Below are 17,511 nucleotides of genomic sequence, written 5' to 3' on the forward strand. Positions count from 1 at the left end.
ACAGCTTCACTAACTGAACACTAGAAGAGCATTTCAGCACACCTAACTTACTTAGTCGCAAACTGGGAGATGAAAAGAACACCCGTGTGGGGAAAGAAGAAAGGTCTAAGTAACCAAGACGACCTGCAGCCTTGGACTGACGCTTCGGTAACCCCCCAGGGAACACCTTCGGTCAGCGGGGCCCGTTGCTCCAGCCTCAGGCTTTGATTCCACAGGAGGAACTCTGTGGATGCAGAGAGCCCACGTGCAGGAATTTTGGACTTGAAAGACTCTATTAACTCTTCATTTTGTTATTATGAAAATATTTCTATTAGCCAAGAAGGCTGCAAAATTTCGTATATTGAAAAACTACGAGCTGTAGCCAGAAGTAGTTACAAAAAAAGTGAAAAAGACATCTTTTAATTTCAACTCGGGCTGGTGACCTGGAGAAGCCAAGTCTAAAAGCCCGTAACAAACACCGTCAGTCCCCTTGCAGTGTTAACACCCCCCACCCAGCACACCCGGCCACACCTCCAGCTACGGCTGACAGTGAAGGTGCCTTTTTATGAGTCGGTGTGTAACTGAGAAAACCACTATTGAGTTTATTGGTTGGGATTTTTTGGTTTTGGGGGCATCTTGTTTGTTTTTAAACCAGTGGGGCACAAAGTACTCCAGGCTTTTTCACTAATCTCTACGCTTCAAATACTGACTTTATCCCACAGCCACCAATAGCTTTTCCCTTTACCCTTCCTCATCCCACTTATCACTAAACTAATTTAATGTTAAAATTGAAGAATAAGTAAAACTTTTAAGAATTGGCTAATTATTTGTTTCTTAAGATACTAGTACTTGAAACTGATGGCTGCCATCTACTGGCACCTTTCTCAAAATGCAGTCAGTTTGAAACCAAAGAAGCACATCTCTGAGAAAGCTTACAGAGAAAGATACAGTTATTAATTAACAGAAGAAAAATACTGTCCAAGCTCTCAAGGAAAAAAGCTCTGCAAGCCTAAGAACAGATCAGAAACCGGATTTAAGGACAGTTTTCCCATATGCCACTTATGTTCATCTTACAACTTGTTTGTTGCAGGTCCCAGCAGAGGAACTTACTCTAAATGCCGAGTCGTGTTGTTCGCTGTCTCTGCCGATAGTTGATAGTATGTCCACTTGGTAGGGAATAGCATAATTATGAAATTACAGTATTAAACCCTGGTTCCAAGTTGCCTTCAACAGAATTGTTCAAAAGTGATGAACTAGTCCAGTAAGTGACACTTACCAGAGTGACAGGGTGACAACAGTCACCGGTGCACACTGATGCTCCCAAACGAGGGGGTTCTGAAGGGCCAGTGGAAAACACAGATACAGCTGATTTTCCTTGGTGAAGAAAGCAGCTGAAACATAAGGAATTATTTTGACAGCTACATTTCAGAACAGAATCACCTTTCAAACCCAGAGATGGTGTATTGTCTCGGTGGTTTTCACCCCCGGCACGGCCAGGGGAACGACAGTCTTGGTGCCTGCGCTCCTGCATCAGCCGCTGCCCACCTCTCCAACACGCAGCCTGGATCTCCACTCCAGGGCTGCCAGTCAGGGGATTCATCGCAAAAGTCACACAAAGGGGACAAGCACAGCAATACTGGCTCAGCTAATTAACTCCCAATGGGCTTCTGGAAGTTTAGTTTCCCAGCAGCCAAGCCAGCAGCCCAGTAACCACCCGCTCAGCAGCGATGGGGAGCAAACGAGGCAAGCGCTGCCGTGAGTCACCCTGTGAACCAGCGATGGAGAAACCCTGCGCACTCCCTGCTGATAACTCCCTGCTTCTCTGCTCTTTTCCCACCCTCCTTCTCTCGGAACAAGGCTCCCAACAGAATCAGAGAAGCTCAGCCCTCCCCCATAATCAGAAATGTCTTTGCAGATTGTGGCTGGAATTACTGAAATGTTTCCAGTGTCTTACAGCCCTGCCGTCCCTCCTGCAGAAACGCTGCTCCAGAGCTCTCCCCGTGTGAGCAGCTCTGTCCTGTTTTTCCATTTGCTGCAACAGGAAACTATTCCCTGTTTGCACTTGCCCAGGAGCCAGAAATGATCTGAACCACCAGATCTAGAAAGAGTCACACAGATATCTGATTCTGATAAATTACTTTTTTTTTGGTTTTGTTTAAAGACACATGCAACCTGACTTTCCACTTCTTCCTGATGCCTGTCTGTAATGTGCTTATTGTAACACATATATAGAATTAACTCTGCTTAAAAATAAGCTACATCACATTACCTTGATGTGCCTTTAGAGAACATCGCTGTGTGCATGGCTCAATTATATATCCTGTTACACAGGCACTTTTATCATAAAGCACTGAGAAGAAATGGCAGTTACCTCTCCCTTATTTATTTCCCTTTTTAAATTTTATTCTTTTAATGACTGGTCTCTTTCTTCAAATTAACCAGGAAGAGTTGTGACAATTTTCCATCAGTTTATCACTTTTGATCTACAAGATAAGAAACATATTTCAATTAATATTGTCTTGGCTGAATTTTTTTTCCAAGTTAGCTTCATCTTATTCTATAACTGACAATACTAAAGTCACGAGTAGAAACGCTGAGAGCACTTTCTCACTTTCTGGTGGACCTCAGGAGTATAGCTTCTTTACCCATCCCTCCCCCACCTCCAGTAATTTGACATTAATGGATTGTAAATTAATTTAAAAAAAAAAAAAAAAAAAAAAAAATCTATCTCCTTGCCAGTGGTGGCATGACTTCTATTTCAAGCAACGTTTTAATTCAAGAGCCAACTATTTTAACCTCGTTCTCTAAAAGTCACGTTTAAAATCCTTACACTGTTTCGTAAACTCCTTTACAAACACCTTCAAATGACTCCAACCCCGCCAAAACAGCACACAGACTGTTTATGCAGCAAAGAGCCAACAACAAGGCACAGCTGCCCATCTCCTTAACCAAAGTTATTTAAAGCACAATGCTATGTACAAATCTAGCAGAGAGCTGTAGGCCAAAATTTTGCAAAGTAAAGAGATTTTCAGGTCTTTCAAGTTTTGAGTCTCTGTCTTCAAACACCTTCAAAGGGTCCACATTTCAGATGTAAGCAGCGCTTTCTCTCTAAAGGTAACCTTAATCTGGATACTAAACCCACTTATTCTTAGCTTGCATCCCTAGTATAAAGTCTGCCTGTTCTGCACCTCTGGAAATACCTCAATAGTTTGTAAAACTACCTAAAAAATAAGTCTCAATTTCTGTTTTTTTTACAAAGACCTATTGTGCTCATTCTTAGAAAAGTACAATTGCTTGCAGCGTGTTACAAAGCTTTCAGGTTGCTGGGTTCTTAACAATCATTCCAAGACAAACTTTTGCAGCTGTACAGCCAGGTACAAGTACATCTGGAGGAGAGAGTTCCACAGAAACACCCGCAGTTCTCAGAACCGGCAAATGAAGTGGCCACCCACTGACAGCCCATCACAATTGAGACCAGCACAGTCCAACCACCCAGTACGCTGGGAAATCACCCGTTACCCAGCAGAAGTGATGCATTCTCAAGCTCCCTTGATTCAATGGTTTTATTTTTCTTAAGAATATTTCCAGAGGACAGAGAGACACGAATATTTCACAAGTCTTCATATTCAGCTCTTTCTCCAATCCTTTAAGAGAAAAAAAAAATGCCACAAATTGAATCTTATTATTAAGTACCACCAACGCGCTCAGCTCTGGCGAGGAGACAGCCCCTGCCCCAAAGAGCTTCCATTCTAGGAGAGAGTAATACAAAGGTGAGGTTCCCAGGGAAAACAAGGAGGAAGGTGGCAGGGTTTGTCATGCTGCTGGTGCCATACATGGGGACTGGTACATCTTTTTGTGCTGGCAGTCAGTACGCAGACACTGAACAGACCACACATTGCACGCGCCGGAACACGTTCTCTCTGCAGGTGTTTGGAAGGGAGAAGGTACAGAAGCTTTCAAGAAAGTTTTCAAGGCAGTCCTGTGACAAGGAAGGCATTTGTTCTATGTAGAAATTTTTGCCTATTTACATACTTTTCTTTCTAAAAAAAGAAAATAAAATTATAGTTAACATGCCAAAACCATATTCATCAAATCAGTTGCCGTACAAAAATAAGATTTTCAAACAATGTGTTTCTAAAATAAATATCAAAAGGGTTGAAAAAAAATAAATACATGTGTCCAACCTATCTTGATAAAACACAAAAAGGTATATCGTTCCTTACTGAAAAGTAGCCATGGAGTCCCAATTAAAGCAGCAACTGTTCAGAGCATCCTTCTCGTACAGTCGCACATGAAGAAGAGTCCCAAGCAGCAAAGAACAGATTCTTAATAAAAGAAATATATAGGATTGTGTTCCTTCTAGGAAAGTACAGAACATTTTCATCTTAGCTGAATCACAGAGGCTAAAACCCAGTGTTCCATGATATACCCCTGCTGAAGATTTCTGGTATTTCCAAACATTGAGAGGCTAACGTTTTTTCTCTTGTTTGGAAAAAAAAAAAAAAAAGCAAAGTCAAGTCCCATCTGTGGATTTGATTGTTTGTGAACATATGTGTATAGTCCCCTGATTGAGCAAAAAAATTAATCCTTCTTAAAAATACTGAGCTACTCTTCCTCCCCCTCCCTAAACAGCAACTCTGATGTATGGAAACAAGACATCTGAATGCAATGCTGCCTACAGAAGGGCTGTTACAGCACAGGGAGCCAGGGGCAGCTCGACCTCAGGCCGGAGACTTTCACTGCTTGGGAGCACAAGCTGCACCAGTTCGGGATGGTCCAACATGAAATCAGTGTTTCCATGGCAGCCCCTTGCATTTCAAGGGCCAGCTCATTGCCCTGAGCTCCTGCTGGCAGGAGTCAGTCTCAGTTTGGCCGGTAGTAGTCACAGTGCTCTAGGTAATAGGAGGCAGGGTACCCTATTCCCCACTCTCATAAGGCAGCCGTACCACTCCAGGAAATCAGTTTCCTTCTTGAAGGTTTCGGTTTTTTGTGGTCCTTTATGTCCTCTTATTTTTTAAATTGTTTTTCTATCTATTTAAAAGGAGCAACATGCCCGGATTAACAACAGTAGTCAAGTAGGCAAAGAATAAAATATCAACAATGCAAGCTCTACATAGGTTTACAGTGTACTGGTCATGCATAAACCCCTACAGATCCTGGCAGGCATTTAAACATTTAAGTTGATGTAACATCAAATTGCTAATGAACTGACTGCTGAATGGACTGTAGCCAGCTTGAAATCACTGGTAGGTTCTGCACCTGATGTCACAAGACTTAGGTCATGTCAAATCAGTGGTCATCTACTTTAGCCCTTTTTGCTTTCAAGGAAAGATGCTGCAAGAAAAGAAAAGAAAAGAAAAATTGCTTAGGATATACACAATTAGAAAAGTGTTCAACTAAAATGCTTTCAGTCTTCAATCCCAAATTAAATAAATTCTTAGACAAATATCAAAGACCACCCTTCCCAAGCTCTGCTTGTTACCGATATAGCTAAAATAAACCTATGAAATAAAAAAACCCACATGTATCCGAAAGATGATATTCTGGCTTGGTATAAAATATCATCTTCTAGTACTTCAGTACTAACTGCAAGCATAGGAACAATTTCCCACTGGGAGCAAAGTGCCAGCTTGTAAAAATGCACAGAAAGGGACATGTGCTCCCAACAACACGTGTGCATAAACACTAGGAGTACCTACAAGAAGTACAAGATTTTAACTAACGTTTTAAGACTGCAGCTACGGTTGCATTAGACCTTTGAACGTCTGTGTGCTTAAAGAAAAAGGCCTATAAAAATGTGGAATGAAAGCACAAAGGAAGTCCTGCAAAATTCGGAAGGAGACATAATTGACTAAGACCATGATCGAGCTGTAAAAAAAAAAAAGAAAAAAAAAAGTCTTTTAACACAGAGTCCTATTCAGTTGTAATTTGTTTTTAATTTGATACAGGAATAAAAATTCTTGCATTTCAGAATCTCTTATTAGCACAAAGATGTATCCTTCAGCAGAAAAAGGGTCTGAATGTCTGTAAATCAGCATAAATTTGTGTGTCTTGCAATGTCTTGCTTATTCAAAATTTACATGTGTAACTCAAAGCTTTACACAACAGGAATAATTCTAATTTTTAAAGACTTTATAAAGACACCCAAGCCTTTTGGTTGATAAGGATAACTGCCCAAACTGGAAAAGATAATTTTCCTCAAAACCAGCACTATCCTCCAGAGCTTCCATTTATTTTAGGATGAAAGCAACGCTTAGGTCATGCTGCAAACTGAGTTCTACCCAATCAAAGTGATGGCAATGGTAAAAATTAGGTTCTGATGTAATTTAATGGAATATCTACAACAGTAGTAGTACTACCGTGAAAACCACTCAGTCAGGTAGGCAGTGCTATTCAAGACAAACTTTCTTCAGTTACGAACAGCAACTCAAGTTTTGCCTGAACCAGTCATTGAGTCACATTCCCCAACACCACCTACCTAAAGGAAAACCTCACCCCCAAAACTGAGCCTGTGGAGAGGTCATCCCATAATGGGATGTTATGTTGTGTAGGGGATGTTACAACATGTAAATATGTGAGTCAAAAGGACTAATTATTCCAGGAGCAGGTTTGATACAACTGGAACGTTGGCTCATCTCCTTTTTACACCATGCTTGCAGAATGTCTAACACTAGCTAAAGACTCAGGGGTCATCACTGCCTTTGTCAAATGCGTTACAGCAAAAAAGGCAGAAGATATTCAGCTACTTAGTAAGTGCATTTACAGATGGTAAGTGTCTGGATAACTGAGATGAATTATCCAAGCTCAACGTTAAAAAAACCCCAACCCTCTCAAGTCAATTACATGGACAGACACCAGCGGTGCTGTGCACTGTAACCACAGAGGTATGTCCTTAGGTGCTCCATGCACCACACTCTGCTTTTCTTTTTTCCAAAAACCCCAGAAAGTGAAAGAAAACAGACATCAGATTCTCAGAAAAGCCAAATAGCTTAGCAGATCTATAAATCAGAAACAGTCATTTTTGCAACATGGCTGCTCATCTGCACGAACAGATCTCTTATTTTGCATGGGTCTGATATGCAAATGTGTTTTTTCAGTTAGTATTTTAAAAATACTTCACTAATTTAGGATATAAACCTCAGTAGTTATTAATCTCCCATGGGAAATTCACATGCAAGATCAACCGGGCAATCTTGCCTGTACAGTATTTACATGCAATGTGGTATCAACAGCTCCAGCATAACTAACATTTAGATAATATTAAATACTAATCCAGTTCTCAGAATGACCAGTGAGTGAAGTCTAGATTGATGGATTCACATAAGACTGAGTTGATAAAGGATGGTGACAACTATTAAAAGATACTTATAAAGAAAATGTATGTATATCACACACAACGGAATTTGCAATAAAGGTTTGCACAAATAGCATCTGTTCCTTGCCATTTCAAGTTTGAACAGATCAGAGCTCGCTTTTTCACAGTAAACAATTAATGCTCAAAAAAAAGGCTCATGATTTGCACAAACATTTGCAAAGCATACAAAGACTCCTCTAAAATTATTTTTGTGCAAAATATGAACATTGCCTAGCTATACTGCTGTTCAGAAAATTGCTACCAAGTGCCTATATTTAAGTGTAAAATGGCTGAAGACTTCATTTACCAGAGTGATACACTAATTTGTAACTTTGAGATCAAGTCTGTTGGCTGGATAATAGGGAAAAAGCTTGCATGCATCAAATTCATTATCCTCTTTCTTTATGATAACCACTACAATGAAAAAAACCAAATTAATTTTTGTACCATTACATAGACAACAACAAAACATGAACACTTAAAGAGTTCAGATACAAGAGCTGCTAATACAGCAATGGTACCGTTTGGGCTTTATGCCGATTCCGTACCGTTCCTTGCTGGTAAAAATGAGGTGCCAGTTCCAAGAGCCAAGCAGATTCAACGGCAGTCACATCTCTCATGTAGTATTTAGCAGTCTGTATGACTTCATTGTAGACTACCCTAGGAGAAAGGAATAAAAAAAAAAAAAAAAAGTTACTATAAAGCAATGAGGGAAAGAGATGATTAACGGCATCTTTAGACAGTTTCACATGCATGCTGCCAGAGGTAGTATTTACAGAGCGACAAGAGAGTCTTTAAGTTATAATGCAGCCTCTCACCTCTTTTCCTCTGGTTATCCAGAGTACCCTACATTAAGACAACCTTTAGACTGCCATTAAAACCACCTTCACATACTACCAGGACACATGGATGCAAGATATAAAAGAAAGAATATTTCTTATAATGGGGCCAAGGAGGACTCAGAACAGATGCTTTGAAAGAGAAAATATTAGTTGGCTTGCGATATCATGAGGAAGGATGCCAAAAGCACCAAAATCCTGGACCCATAATAAGCGGGGCACAAATCACAGCATGACTATCCCTGGTGCCTGTCTGCAGACAAGGAAGATAAGGATTAGAGAAGGAAATCGGCTTTAACTACCACCAGAACACCTCCCGGTAAGAGATTTAGAAACAGCCAGCCATGTGGACTCAATCCCTGCTGCCACCACGGGCAACCTATTTCTGAAGTCACCCTTCAGTAGGGAAAGACATTTTTACCAAGGAAGCGCAAACCCACGCACTGAAAGGTTAGTCACCAAAACCTTAAGTCGTTATCTGCCTTCTATATACAGTACAGCTGCAAATCCACAAGGTTTGTGGTCTCTCACTAATTGGTATTTTGGTCTCAGAAGCGAAGTACAAGCACTTCTTTCCCCAATCTGCCAGACAACCATAACTTCTCTCAAGCTTTTTGCATCCTGCATTTGACATATACATTTTGACTCCTAGCAAGCCATTTGCAATTACTGCAGCACCTATTTGACAGCACATTTACTTAACAGGCTTAATAAAAGCAAATTAATCCTATTTCTATCTATTCACAGGAGCAATTTGCAATGCAAGATATGATGCCTATTGAAAAAGGGTTACCTTACCCTGCTTTCCAACTTTTGCAAGTTTTTTGACAGTTAAACATCACTCTATTTCCCTGATTTATTTGGATATTGCCTACAAAAAGTTGCAAAGGAAATACCAATCGAATTCTCTCTGTGGGAACCATGACCTTCTACATTTATTCCTCCACTGATGGAGAAAAGTCGTTCATGAAAATGTCTGGATGCTGAGAATGTCTTGTAAAGATCCCAAAGCCAGTGAAAGCAGCTTAACTTACCAGCGCGGAGGTTTCTCTGCATACAACACTGAAGTGGGGTGGATATGAAGTTCATGGTCATCACGGATAGTCCTTGAAAGCAAGATACTATTTCAGACCGTGCATCTATTTATTGCTTAACATTCGGTTCCTTTCATCCCCAGTAAGAACACTTAATAAAAGGCAACAATGAAAGAGCTGGAGTAAATTAAAAACATTTGCATTTAATGAACAGGCTTTCAGATGAAACCAGGCTTAAATCTTGGACAAAAGAAGAAATGATAATTTAATGTCCTAAAATAGTTCTATCTACATTAAACGGAAAAGTAGTGTCTCAGGCTTTTGTGCAGTGCGCTGGGAGTGCTACAACAGAGCACTGTACTTGCTTCTATTAACACAAGCTAATCACTATTAGTAACAGCTTCCCACTATCAATAACTCTAAGTATTTGTATTTGCCAAAAAGAAGAGAGAAACGTTGAAGCAGTTTGAAGACACATAACTTCAAATATTTAGTAAAACAACCACTATGTGCTTCTTATGGCAAGTGTCTAAAGAAGCATTTGTTGATTATACTTAGATGTATCCAGTTAAAGAAGCTTCTAAAATAAGGAACAGTTGTAATGAAGCTACATATATACACACACACATATATATTTATTTATATTTATATATTTATATTTACCTGTAAGCTCCAGTGGAGTGAAATTTAGCTGCATTAGCAAAGAATCCAGAAACTATACATCTCAAAACAGGATCTGGATCACCTGAAGAAGAGATATTTTTCTTATGTAAAGTGAGTGAATGAAATGGCAAAAATCCCTAAAATACTACTTAATCATCTCAAACAACTTTTCACACTGCATCAGGCTTTGATGGCAAAGGCTTGAAGGCAGACAAACCCTGCAATCTCTTTTGACTTCAATTTCACAGCAAATCAAAATTAATACGTAAAAAACTAGTGTTGCCACTAGTTTCTCCAGGCAGATGGTTTCACAGTCCTTAGAGCAACCTTGTGTGACAGCTACGCAACGAAGTCTGATTTTTCAGAGCAGTTAGAGACAAGTGCTGAGAACTAGTCATGGCATCCATGAGCACACAGCGCTGCCGGAAATCGGATCCCAATGACTGTACATAATTTTGGCCATACTAGAAAAACTGCTTTTTGAAAAGTCAAGAGGGAACAGGGTGATCTATTTATGACTCTTTTGGTAAATCTGTCCATTAAATATATTATCAGTGGTATAATCTCTTGCTGTGAAACTTAACTAATGAAGACTGGACTAAATGTTAATTGTAAAAATGGGCTAAAACGCTCATCTGCAGTTATTTCTAGGAAAAAAAATCTGGTTTCAATTGACATTATTTTTAGGACAGGGAGAAAATACTTCAAAGGCTACAAGAAAAGCAGGAAGCAAAGTGACCATTTGGAGACTACCTTCAATATGTTTTGGACAACAGGGGAAAAAAAAATTTTTTTTCACCTTCACTGGACTTCTTTGGCACTTTAAAGCGGACGAGAAGCTTTTTCAGCTGCTCCCTTACAACAGAAGCTCTTACAAGCCCTTTGTAGTTCAGAAAGTGTTCCTGACACCACTGAGAGCTCTTGCTGTGCTGCACAGTGAGAAGAATAGAAAAAATTACAATGAGATACCATCAGCAAAACAAAACCCAATCTCTTTTGGATCACATAGCCTTGTTCTGTTTTTCTTATGTCTCCTACAACATATTTACTGTGGCTTTCCCTGAAAATCACCTATTTACATAGCAATTAACAAAGGTACATAGCACCAATAACTACAAAACATGTTTCAAACAACTCCTAAACGACAGTAAAACAAATGCTATGGGGTATTTTCAAACAGATGTGCTTTATTTCTTCATATGTGGTGAAAGAGAATAGCACCAGTCGTTCCATTCTCACACACAAATGCGTCATATCATAAACTAGTCTGTTTTCAATCTCAAAATGTAAAAAACCTTTTCTGTACACTGTTTTGACTGGTCTTCTCTACGCAAAGAACTCTTTCTCCAGAAGCCAGCACTTAGTCCAAGAGCCTCTGCATTTGGCAGTTTCTAAGAGAATTATGCAGATACAAAATTTAAAGGGCAAAATTTTAGTTGGTGCCTGTCTGATTGCTTTGGGCTGGGGAGAGGGAAGTCGTATTTAAACACCTGAGTGGTTATACTGCTTCAACTCAACACTGTTGCAAATACATTATTACAGAAGTGCTTTATACCAGCAAAATATACTTCTCCTAAAAAGGGATAGCACTTCAAAACTGTTAAGTAAAACCTCAGCTTATAGAGAAATATTAGGATTGGTGTTAAAGGTCAATGAAAAAGAGGATATGATGATCAATGAGGCAATTTAAGAAAAAAACAAACAAAAAAGATCACCAGATTTAGATGCAGTTTATAAACAGTACAATTCAGATACACCTAAAGAAAAGATGAGAGAATATGAATTTCATTTAGAATTTGGATGCCTAGGCCCTTTCAAAAATCCCAGTCTCCTTGAAAATACAGTTGTCTACCCATAAGACTTCCATGCTGTACCCAAACCAAATTCTTTCTATTCCCTGTTCAGAAGAACTACAGAAGATCTGTGGCAAAACATGACCAGAATATCTTTTAAAGCAGAATTATCACTTAACAGACTTGGTAAGTCCTCAGCTTTGAGGATACTATATCCAGAGCTTATGGAATCAGAACAGAGGACCCCAAGTGTTTCCCACTCCTGCAAATCCACACACATTTGAACTGACTTACTTTGACAAAGGCTTCATAAACATTAAGCATCGTGAGATGATCACCTTCTTCCACAGCAAACTTTCTGTGTTGCCTGGCCTGGAGAAGAAGAAATATATTTTTACAGGCAGACTGATTTTTGCAAAAATCATGTCTAATACACTCAGTTCCCATCTTTTCCATATTTCCTGGTGACTATTAAAATTCTTACCATATAGGACAGTTTCTCTAGACAACAGCAATATTCCCCTAGCCCACCTATATTCAGGAGCACTTCTAAAACTGAAATTAGAAAAATGAAATGAAAATGAACCTCCAAAATCCAAGAGAGGGATGCATTAAAATTAGGCTCCTGCTACCTATTAAGAATTTGCTACATCCTAATACTTTCTTTTTTGTTCGTCTTCAAAGGAAGCGGTGTTTGGGGAGGTTTGTTTTTTTGTCAAACCCTTATGCTGACCAGTACTGGTTTATAACCTGTTGTGTTTCTGGCCCTTAGAAGGGGGCTTTTAACACTAGTAAAGTGTTAAAAGGTTCCCACCATTACTCGGTTTCTTCTTTTACTTATACCCAACAGGTACAGTTGAAGACCTTCCTTGATTTTCATACAAACTTGCAGTCTGTAATGGGTATGAATAACATACTTGGCAGAAATCCAGAAATGTGGAACTAACAAAAAGAAAATGAGACACGACTGAACTTACAGCCTGAGTTTTTTGATTTGGAGGGATCACAAAAATGTTTTGAATCTGCATCATGGCAGCAATTGTCAAAATCTCCTGCGAGCAGCCAAAATTTCCTGAGGAGTAAGGGGAGAAATTCAGTCAAGGAAATCCTCTTCCATTCAACTTACCCCCATATAGAATAAAAAGGAAAAGCAGCAGAATATATTTTTGTAGTATATAAAACCAAAACACCTAAACGCCTGGGTTTTTTTAGTATAACAATGAATATTTTTAATGGAAAAATTAAAAGACAAATGTGTTAGACTTGTTAACATGTTAAATGTGTTACACTTATTATTTGAGAGGTCCATGAGCCTAACCAATTCTTTTCACTAAACACCACACCAAGATGAAGCTTACAGTTTTGTTTCAAGTTTAGCAAATGCCTAATGCTACACTACAATTACAAGAGGCAGTCTCATCAAAAGACTATGAAGAAAATCTGATTTTTTCCTCCTACCTGATTCCAGAAGCATCTTTGCAAACATAGGATTCAAAGGAAACTCTGCTATTCTCATTCCAAGAGGCTCTGTTAAACGGCAGTGCATATCCAAACCTGCAGCATATTAATAAATGTAGCTATGATACAGGCAAAAGCAGCACAGAAAGTCTTCTTTAAGAATTTAATATGCACTGAAGAGCAGAATTACGAGCTAAAATATATAGGTAGGGTGTCATTTTTCTGAGCACATCTGCTTAGGTCACGGACAAAAATAATTTAACTTTAATACAATCTAAACTAGAGATGTACAGCTGATGAAGATTCTCTACAGTTGATGCCTCATGCATCAATAACTAAACTGTCAGCCATGTTCCAACCTTTTTACTGGAGATGGTACAGGAGGGAGGCACAGCAGCTTGCTTTTCGATCCCCAGTTCTCACTGAGCCACACTGCACATGTGCTATTTCAGTTGTACGGCTTCCTACAGTCAAACACCTGCAGCAAGGTTTACCCAGGCAAACCACTGGATCACGTTCTAATCCAGAGCTCTATGCTGAAATTTCAGGGAATCATCTAAAAGGAAAAGCATTCCCCTTGCAAGAAGACATAGGAAATAGAATAATAAAAAAAAAAAAAGAATACAGACACAGGAAAGAGTAAGAAGAAGGGAGCTCGGTAAGAAAGGCAGCAAAGAGTGAGAACTGAAATAGCAAAGAAAACTGCAAGTAAGCCAAGTTGTAGGAGGTACAGCAAGGAGGCCAAGCACAAGAAAAAAGCTACACAAGGAGGGACGAACAAGAGCCCAAGATAGGACTCTGGGGCACTGTAGATTGCATAAATAACCACAGCAGAGTGGACTAAGGAAGCACAACTGTGGCCCACGCTTTATATAAACATATTATTTGACAAACTTTGCGGTGGCAAAAACCCACAGTTGTACTTCAGCTGTGTTTCACAGAGAAAGGCAAAACCACAAATCAAGTCAAGGAATGAGATCTCCTATAACTCATGTCAGCATATCTAAAACCACAGATACCTCTATCAAGTGTTTACTTTCCTTTATTATTTGATATGCTATCATCTCACTTATTATGACAATATAGTAATTCATTCACCACACCCCTACGCTGTTCAACAAAACCTAATCGGAATGTCACATAATGTCATAATATTTTCCTCAGAAACAGGTATAAAAGGAGGCTTATGTGAAATAATGAAGTGACATTAAAACACAAAGTCATAGAAACTGCAAAAATTAAGGTATGATAGCTTTCATTTGACCAGTGCAATCTGAGAAGTTTAAGTTAACTGCATTCCTAAGTAGGAAAAAGGAGAAATCACCATCTTTTTAACTTTCTACGGGTGCATCAAGCTGAAATCCTTTGGCTTCCGCTGAATCCTACAAATCTCAATGCAATTTTGCATAGATACATATAGCTTGTGCACAGATGTCTTTGTAGCAGTAAACCTGAATATACACAAAAGGCCTGCAATGGATACTGGTTTGGAATAGGTAGAAGTTTCCTTGACATAATCTTGAGAGCAACCACTGTATCCATATATATATATACAGGAAATTGGATATTTTCGAAAAAGGTACTGCAAAGATTTTTATTGAACATGCTCAGGAGAGATTATTCAAGACCTGTGGCACTAAACAGTTTCAAGTAACAACCACTAGCATGGGACAGGCTGGGGGATTAAAGTACTCTATTTTAAACTTCAGTAGAGTGGCTGTTTCTGAGAGGAGACAACTTACAAACAAGCCTTCAACAAAATCTTGGATCTGAAATAAAGCTAAAAAATAAAGCCACTTTTTACCTGCTTATTTATCTCCTAAATTATGCTTAAAAACAATAAACTTCAACTGACAACTCAGACTTTCAAAGGGGCATCAAAGGAGAAGGCTGAGAAGAGATACTCCTGATGTAATCAGTTTGCATCGCTGTAAAAATAATCAGTCTAAAAACAGTGATGTGTTTATTCAACAGAACTATCTCGACCTTAAGAGAGTCTGCTCTGCACAAGTTTCTCTGTTGGCACCGCGCTGGCACCGTAGGGTCCTGACCCTAAACTGCACATTTGCATGCTATTACGATGCAAATGATGAAATACGTGTTCATACTTGCACAAGAGAAATTTCATCCTTACTGCACCCGCAAACGCTTGGGCAGCTTCACCTCTGCAACTTATACAAAATCTCCATAATAAACCACCCAAACCCTTAAACTTCAGCAAAAGCTGAAAGCAAATCCGTATATCACACACATGCACACACTTTCCTTTCCATCTTAAACACCAACATCAGCACTTCTCTGCTTTGCTACAAAAGCTGGGCAGCCAAGAGAGAAACAGCTCTGTACTTCTCTGTGAAGCTACCATGAGCAAAACTCTTTTGCCAAAACATCAACCAGCTAATCAGTGAGTTTATCGACCTTTCCTCTCCATTTCCCTAAGGTGGTTTTGGCTGTGAATTCATCCTTGCAACATCTGAGCCACTGCGAAGGTCCTTGTTCCAAGCTGGAAATGGTTGCCAAGAACCAAGTGCCTTAAGTGAAACCCTCCTTTGCAAGATGGAACTGAATCAGCAGAGAGCAAAATCACGGTCAGGAAGGGAGTTACAGCTCCAGGAGAATAAAAAGAGAGCCACAAGTTACAACACAGCATTTGTAAGAGATGTAAAAAACAGCCACAAACCTCTGGAAGCTTCCAGAACTTACACGATCTCCTTTACACTACCCTTTTCCTCATGTTTACATTATGGAGCAAATATTGTTAACTTTGAGTTAACCACAAACACTGAGTCGAAGTCAAACAAAGTTTTGTTTTGATTACTTGTTCTTGTGTCAAGTTTCTGTTTTGTTTAAGTTTGTTGCATTGAAAAAGATTAAATAGCTGTCAAAAAACCCAACAACATAACAGTTCTTCCTATAAACAAAATTAGACAGCATACATTCCACTCACCACAAGAAAAAGGAATTGAAAACTATGTATAAAAATATTACTGAAGTGTGATTTGAATGTTATAGGTATTCAACAGCGGCACAATGAATAAACCCAAAACGGACACATTTAGAATCACAGAATAGCTCAAGTTGGAAGGAACCCATAAGGGTCATCACATTCTACTCTCTGCTCCTCACACAACTACCTGAAACTAAACCATCTGACTATGAGCGTTGGTTCAGACTCTACAGCATTTAAGAACAAGCTGTGATTACTAATTCAGAGAACTTAATAAAAAAAAAAATTCTACTAAGTAGCTAAAGAGTGGAAAAGTACTTTCAATTATGCTCTCAGGGTCTGTTAGCTTTCTCTTCTTTTCAATAGAAGTTTGTGTGTATCTGTTCGTTTGTCCATAACCAGAAAGTTCAATACTAAAACCAGAGCAAACTCTCTTTGCGAGGAGCTGATGCAAACAAGCTCCTGTGCATTTAAAAGCATGAAAAGCAGGCAGGCTGTGCAGGGACACACAGACACCGAGCGTGAGAAACAGAGTTCCAATCCATCCAGGAGGAAGTGTGTTCCCTTTAGGAACGATCAGGGGGTTTTTAGTGGTTGCATCATATAGTCACAGCTAATAAAATCAGAGCAGTCTGACTCGCTGCAGGTTTGAACTTTGTCTCAGCTGCAGGACCAACAGCAGTAAATTCAAGGTGCAGTCTGTTAGCCATACGCCATACCACGGTCAGAGCAGAGACACGGACTAGAACTCATTTTTAAAATTATAACTCTATTAGCTCTTAATAACTTTTGTCAATCATACCTTCAAAATCGCATCAATGATAAGGTCTGAAAACTAACACAGTTGCTTTGCTAAGCTATTGGGAAGCGCACTAGCGGGTTTAATTCCAGCCTCCTGTGACTGGCCTCTCACAAATTCAAGCACCAGATTTTACTTACAATGTTCAGACAGAGTTCCTGCACACAGGGCAAGATCAGATAATGAATGTAACATGCTAACAGAAAAAGTTAAAATAGATACAACTATGCTTTTTAAAATCTGACCAAGGAATAAACAACGTAGCAATTACATTAAGCTTGCTAAAATTCTAGGTTATTACGATCAGCCTGATCTTTAAAGAGATGTCAAAACTTTACTTTCAACTTTTTTTTGTTTATACTTGCAAGTGGTACATGTTTCCATCACTGGCACAGTAACACAAAATGAAAGATCACTGCACTAAGAGCTTAAGTATCTAACAGCCTAGCTAATTGGATGCAGGCAAATTTAGTGTCTAAGTCATGTCCTGGTCTAATTAGTGCCCAAACTCCATTTGTATCTTCATACCACGCTGTAAGGACTAAAGAAACCCAAACAGAGGATCTGCCTGAGAGAATCAAGTCGACAACCTCATCAGCTCAGAGCGCTGTTCTAGCAAGGACCAAGGGCTGTTCCTCCCATGAA

General features: G+C 39.3%; 1 protein-coding gene across 3 annotated transcripts in view; it reads right to left on the reverse strand.

The window, feature by feature from the left end:
* Positions 1 to 3,527: 3,527 nt before the first annotated feature.
* The window catches only part of DHX35 (DEAH-box helicase 35), a 31,158-nt gene continuing 17,174 nt past the window's right edge, over positions 3,528 to 17,511 (reverse strand). Inside the window, exons 15-22 of one of the 3 annotated variants that reach the window (XM_074605330.1) lie at positions 13,121 to 13,216; positions 12,640 to 12,734; positions 11,957 to 12,034; positions 10,669 to 10,798; positions 9,870 to 9,951; positions 9,207 to 9,278; positions 7,882 to 7,993; positions 3,528 to 5,313 (exon numbers count right to left, since the gene is read on the reverse strand). In XM_074605330.1, the coding sequence (XP_074461431.1) occupies positions 5,269 to 5,313; positions 7,882 to 7,993; positions 9,207 to 9,278; positions 9,870 to 9,951; positions 10,669 to 10,798; positions 11,957 to 12,034; positions 12,640 to 12,734; positions 13,121 to 13,216 (710 nt within the window). In that variant the 3' untranslated portion in view covers positions 3,528 to 5,268. Of the gene's footprint in view, positions 5,314 to 7,854; positions 7,994 to 9,206; positions 9,279 to 9,336; positions 9,384 to 9,869; positions 9,952 to 10,668; positions 10,799 to 11,956; positions 12,035 to 12,639; positions 12,735 to 13,120; positions 13,217 to 17,511 lie in introns of those variants that run through there. The other 2 variants (XM_074605327.1, XM_074605331.1) reach the window with 2 other exon arrangements.

Source organism: Larus michahellis, chromosome 12, assembly GCF_964199755.1.
Source record: "Larus michahellis chromosome 12, bLarMic1.1, whole genome shotgun sequence".
NCBI lineage: Eukaryota > Metazoa > Chordata > Aves > Charadriiformes > Laridae > Larus > Larus michahellis.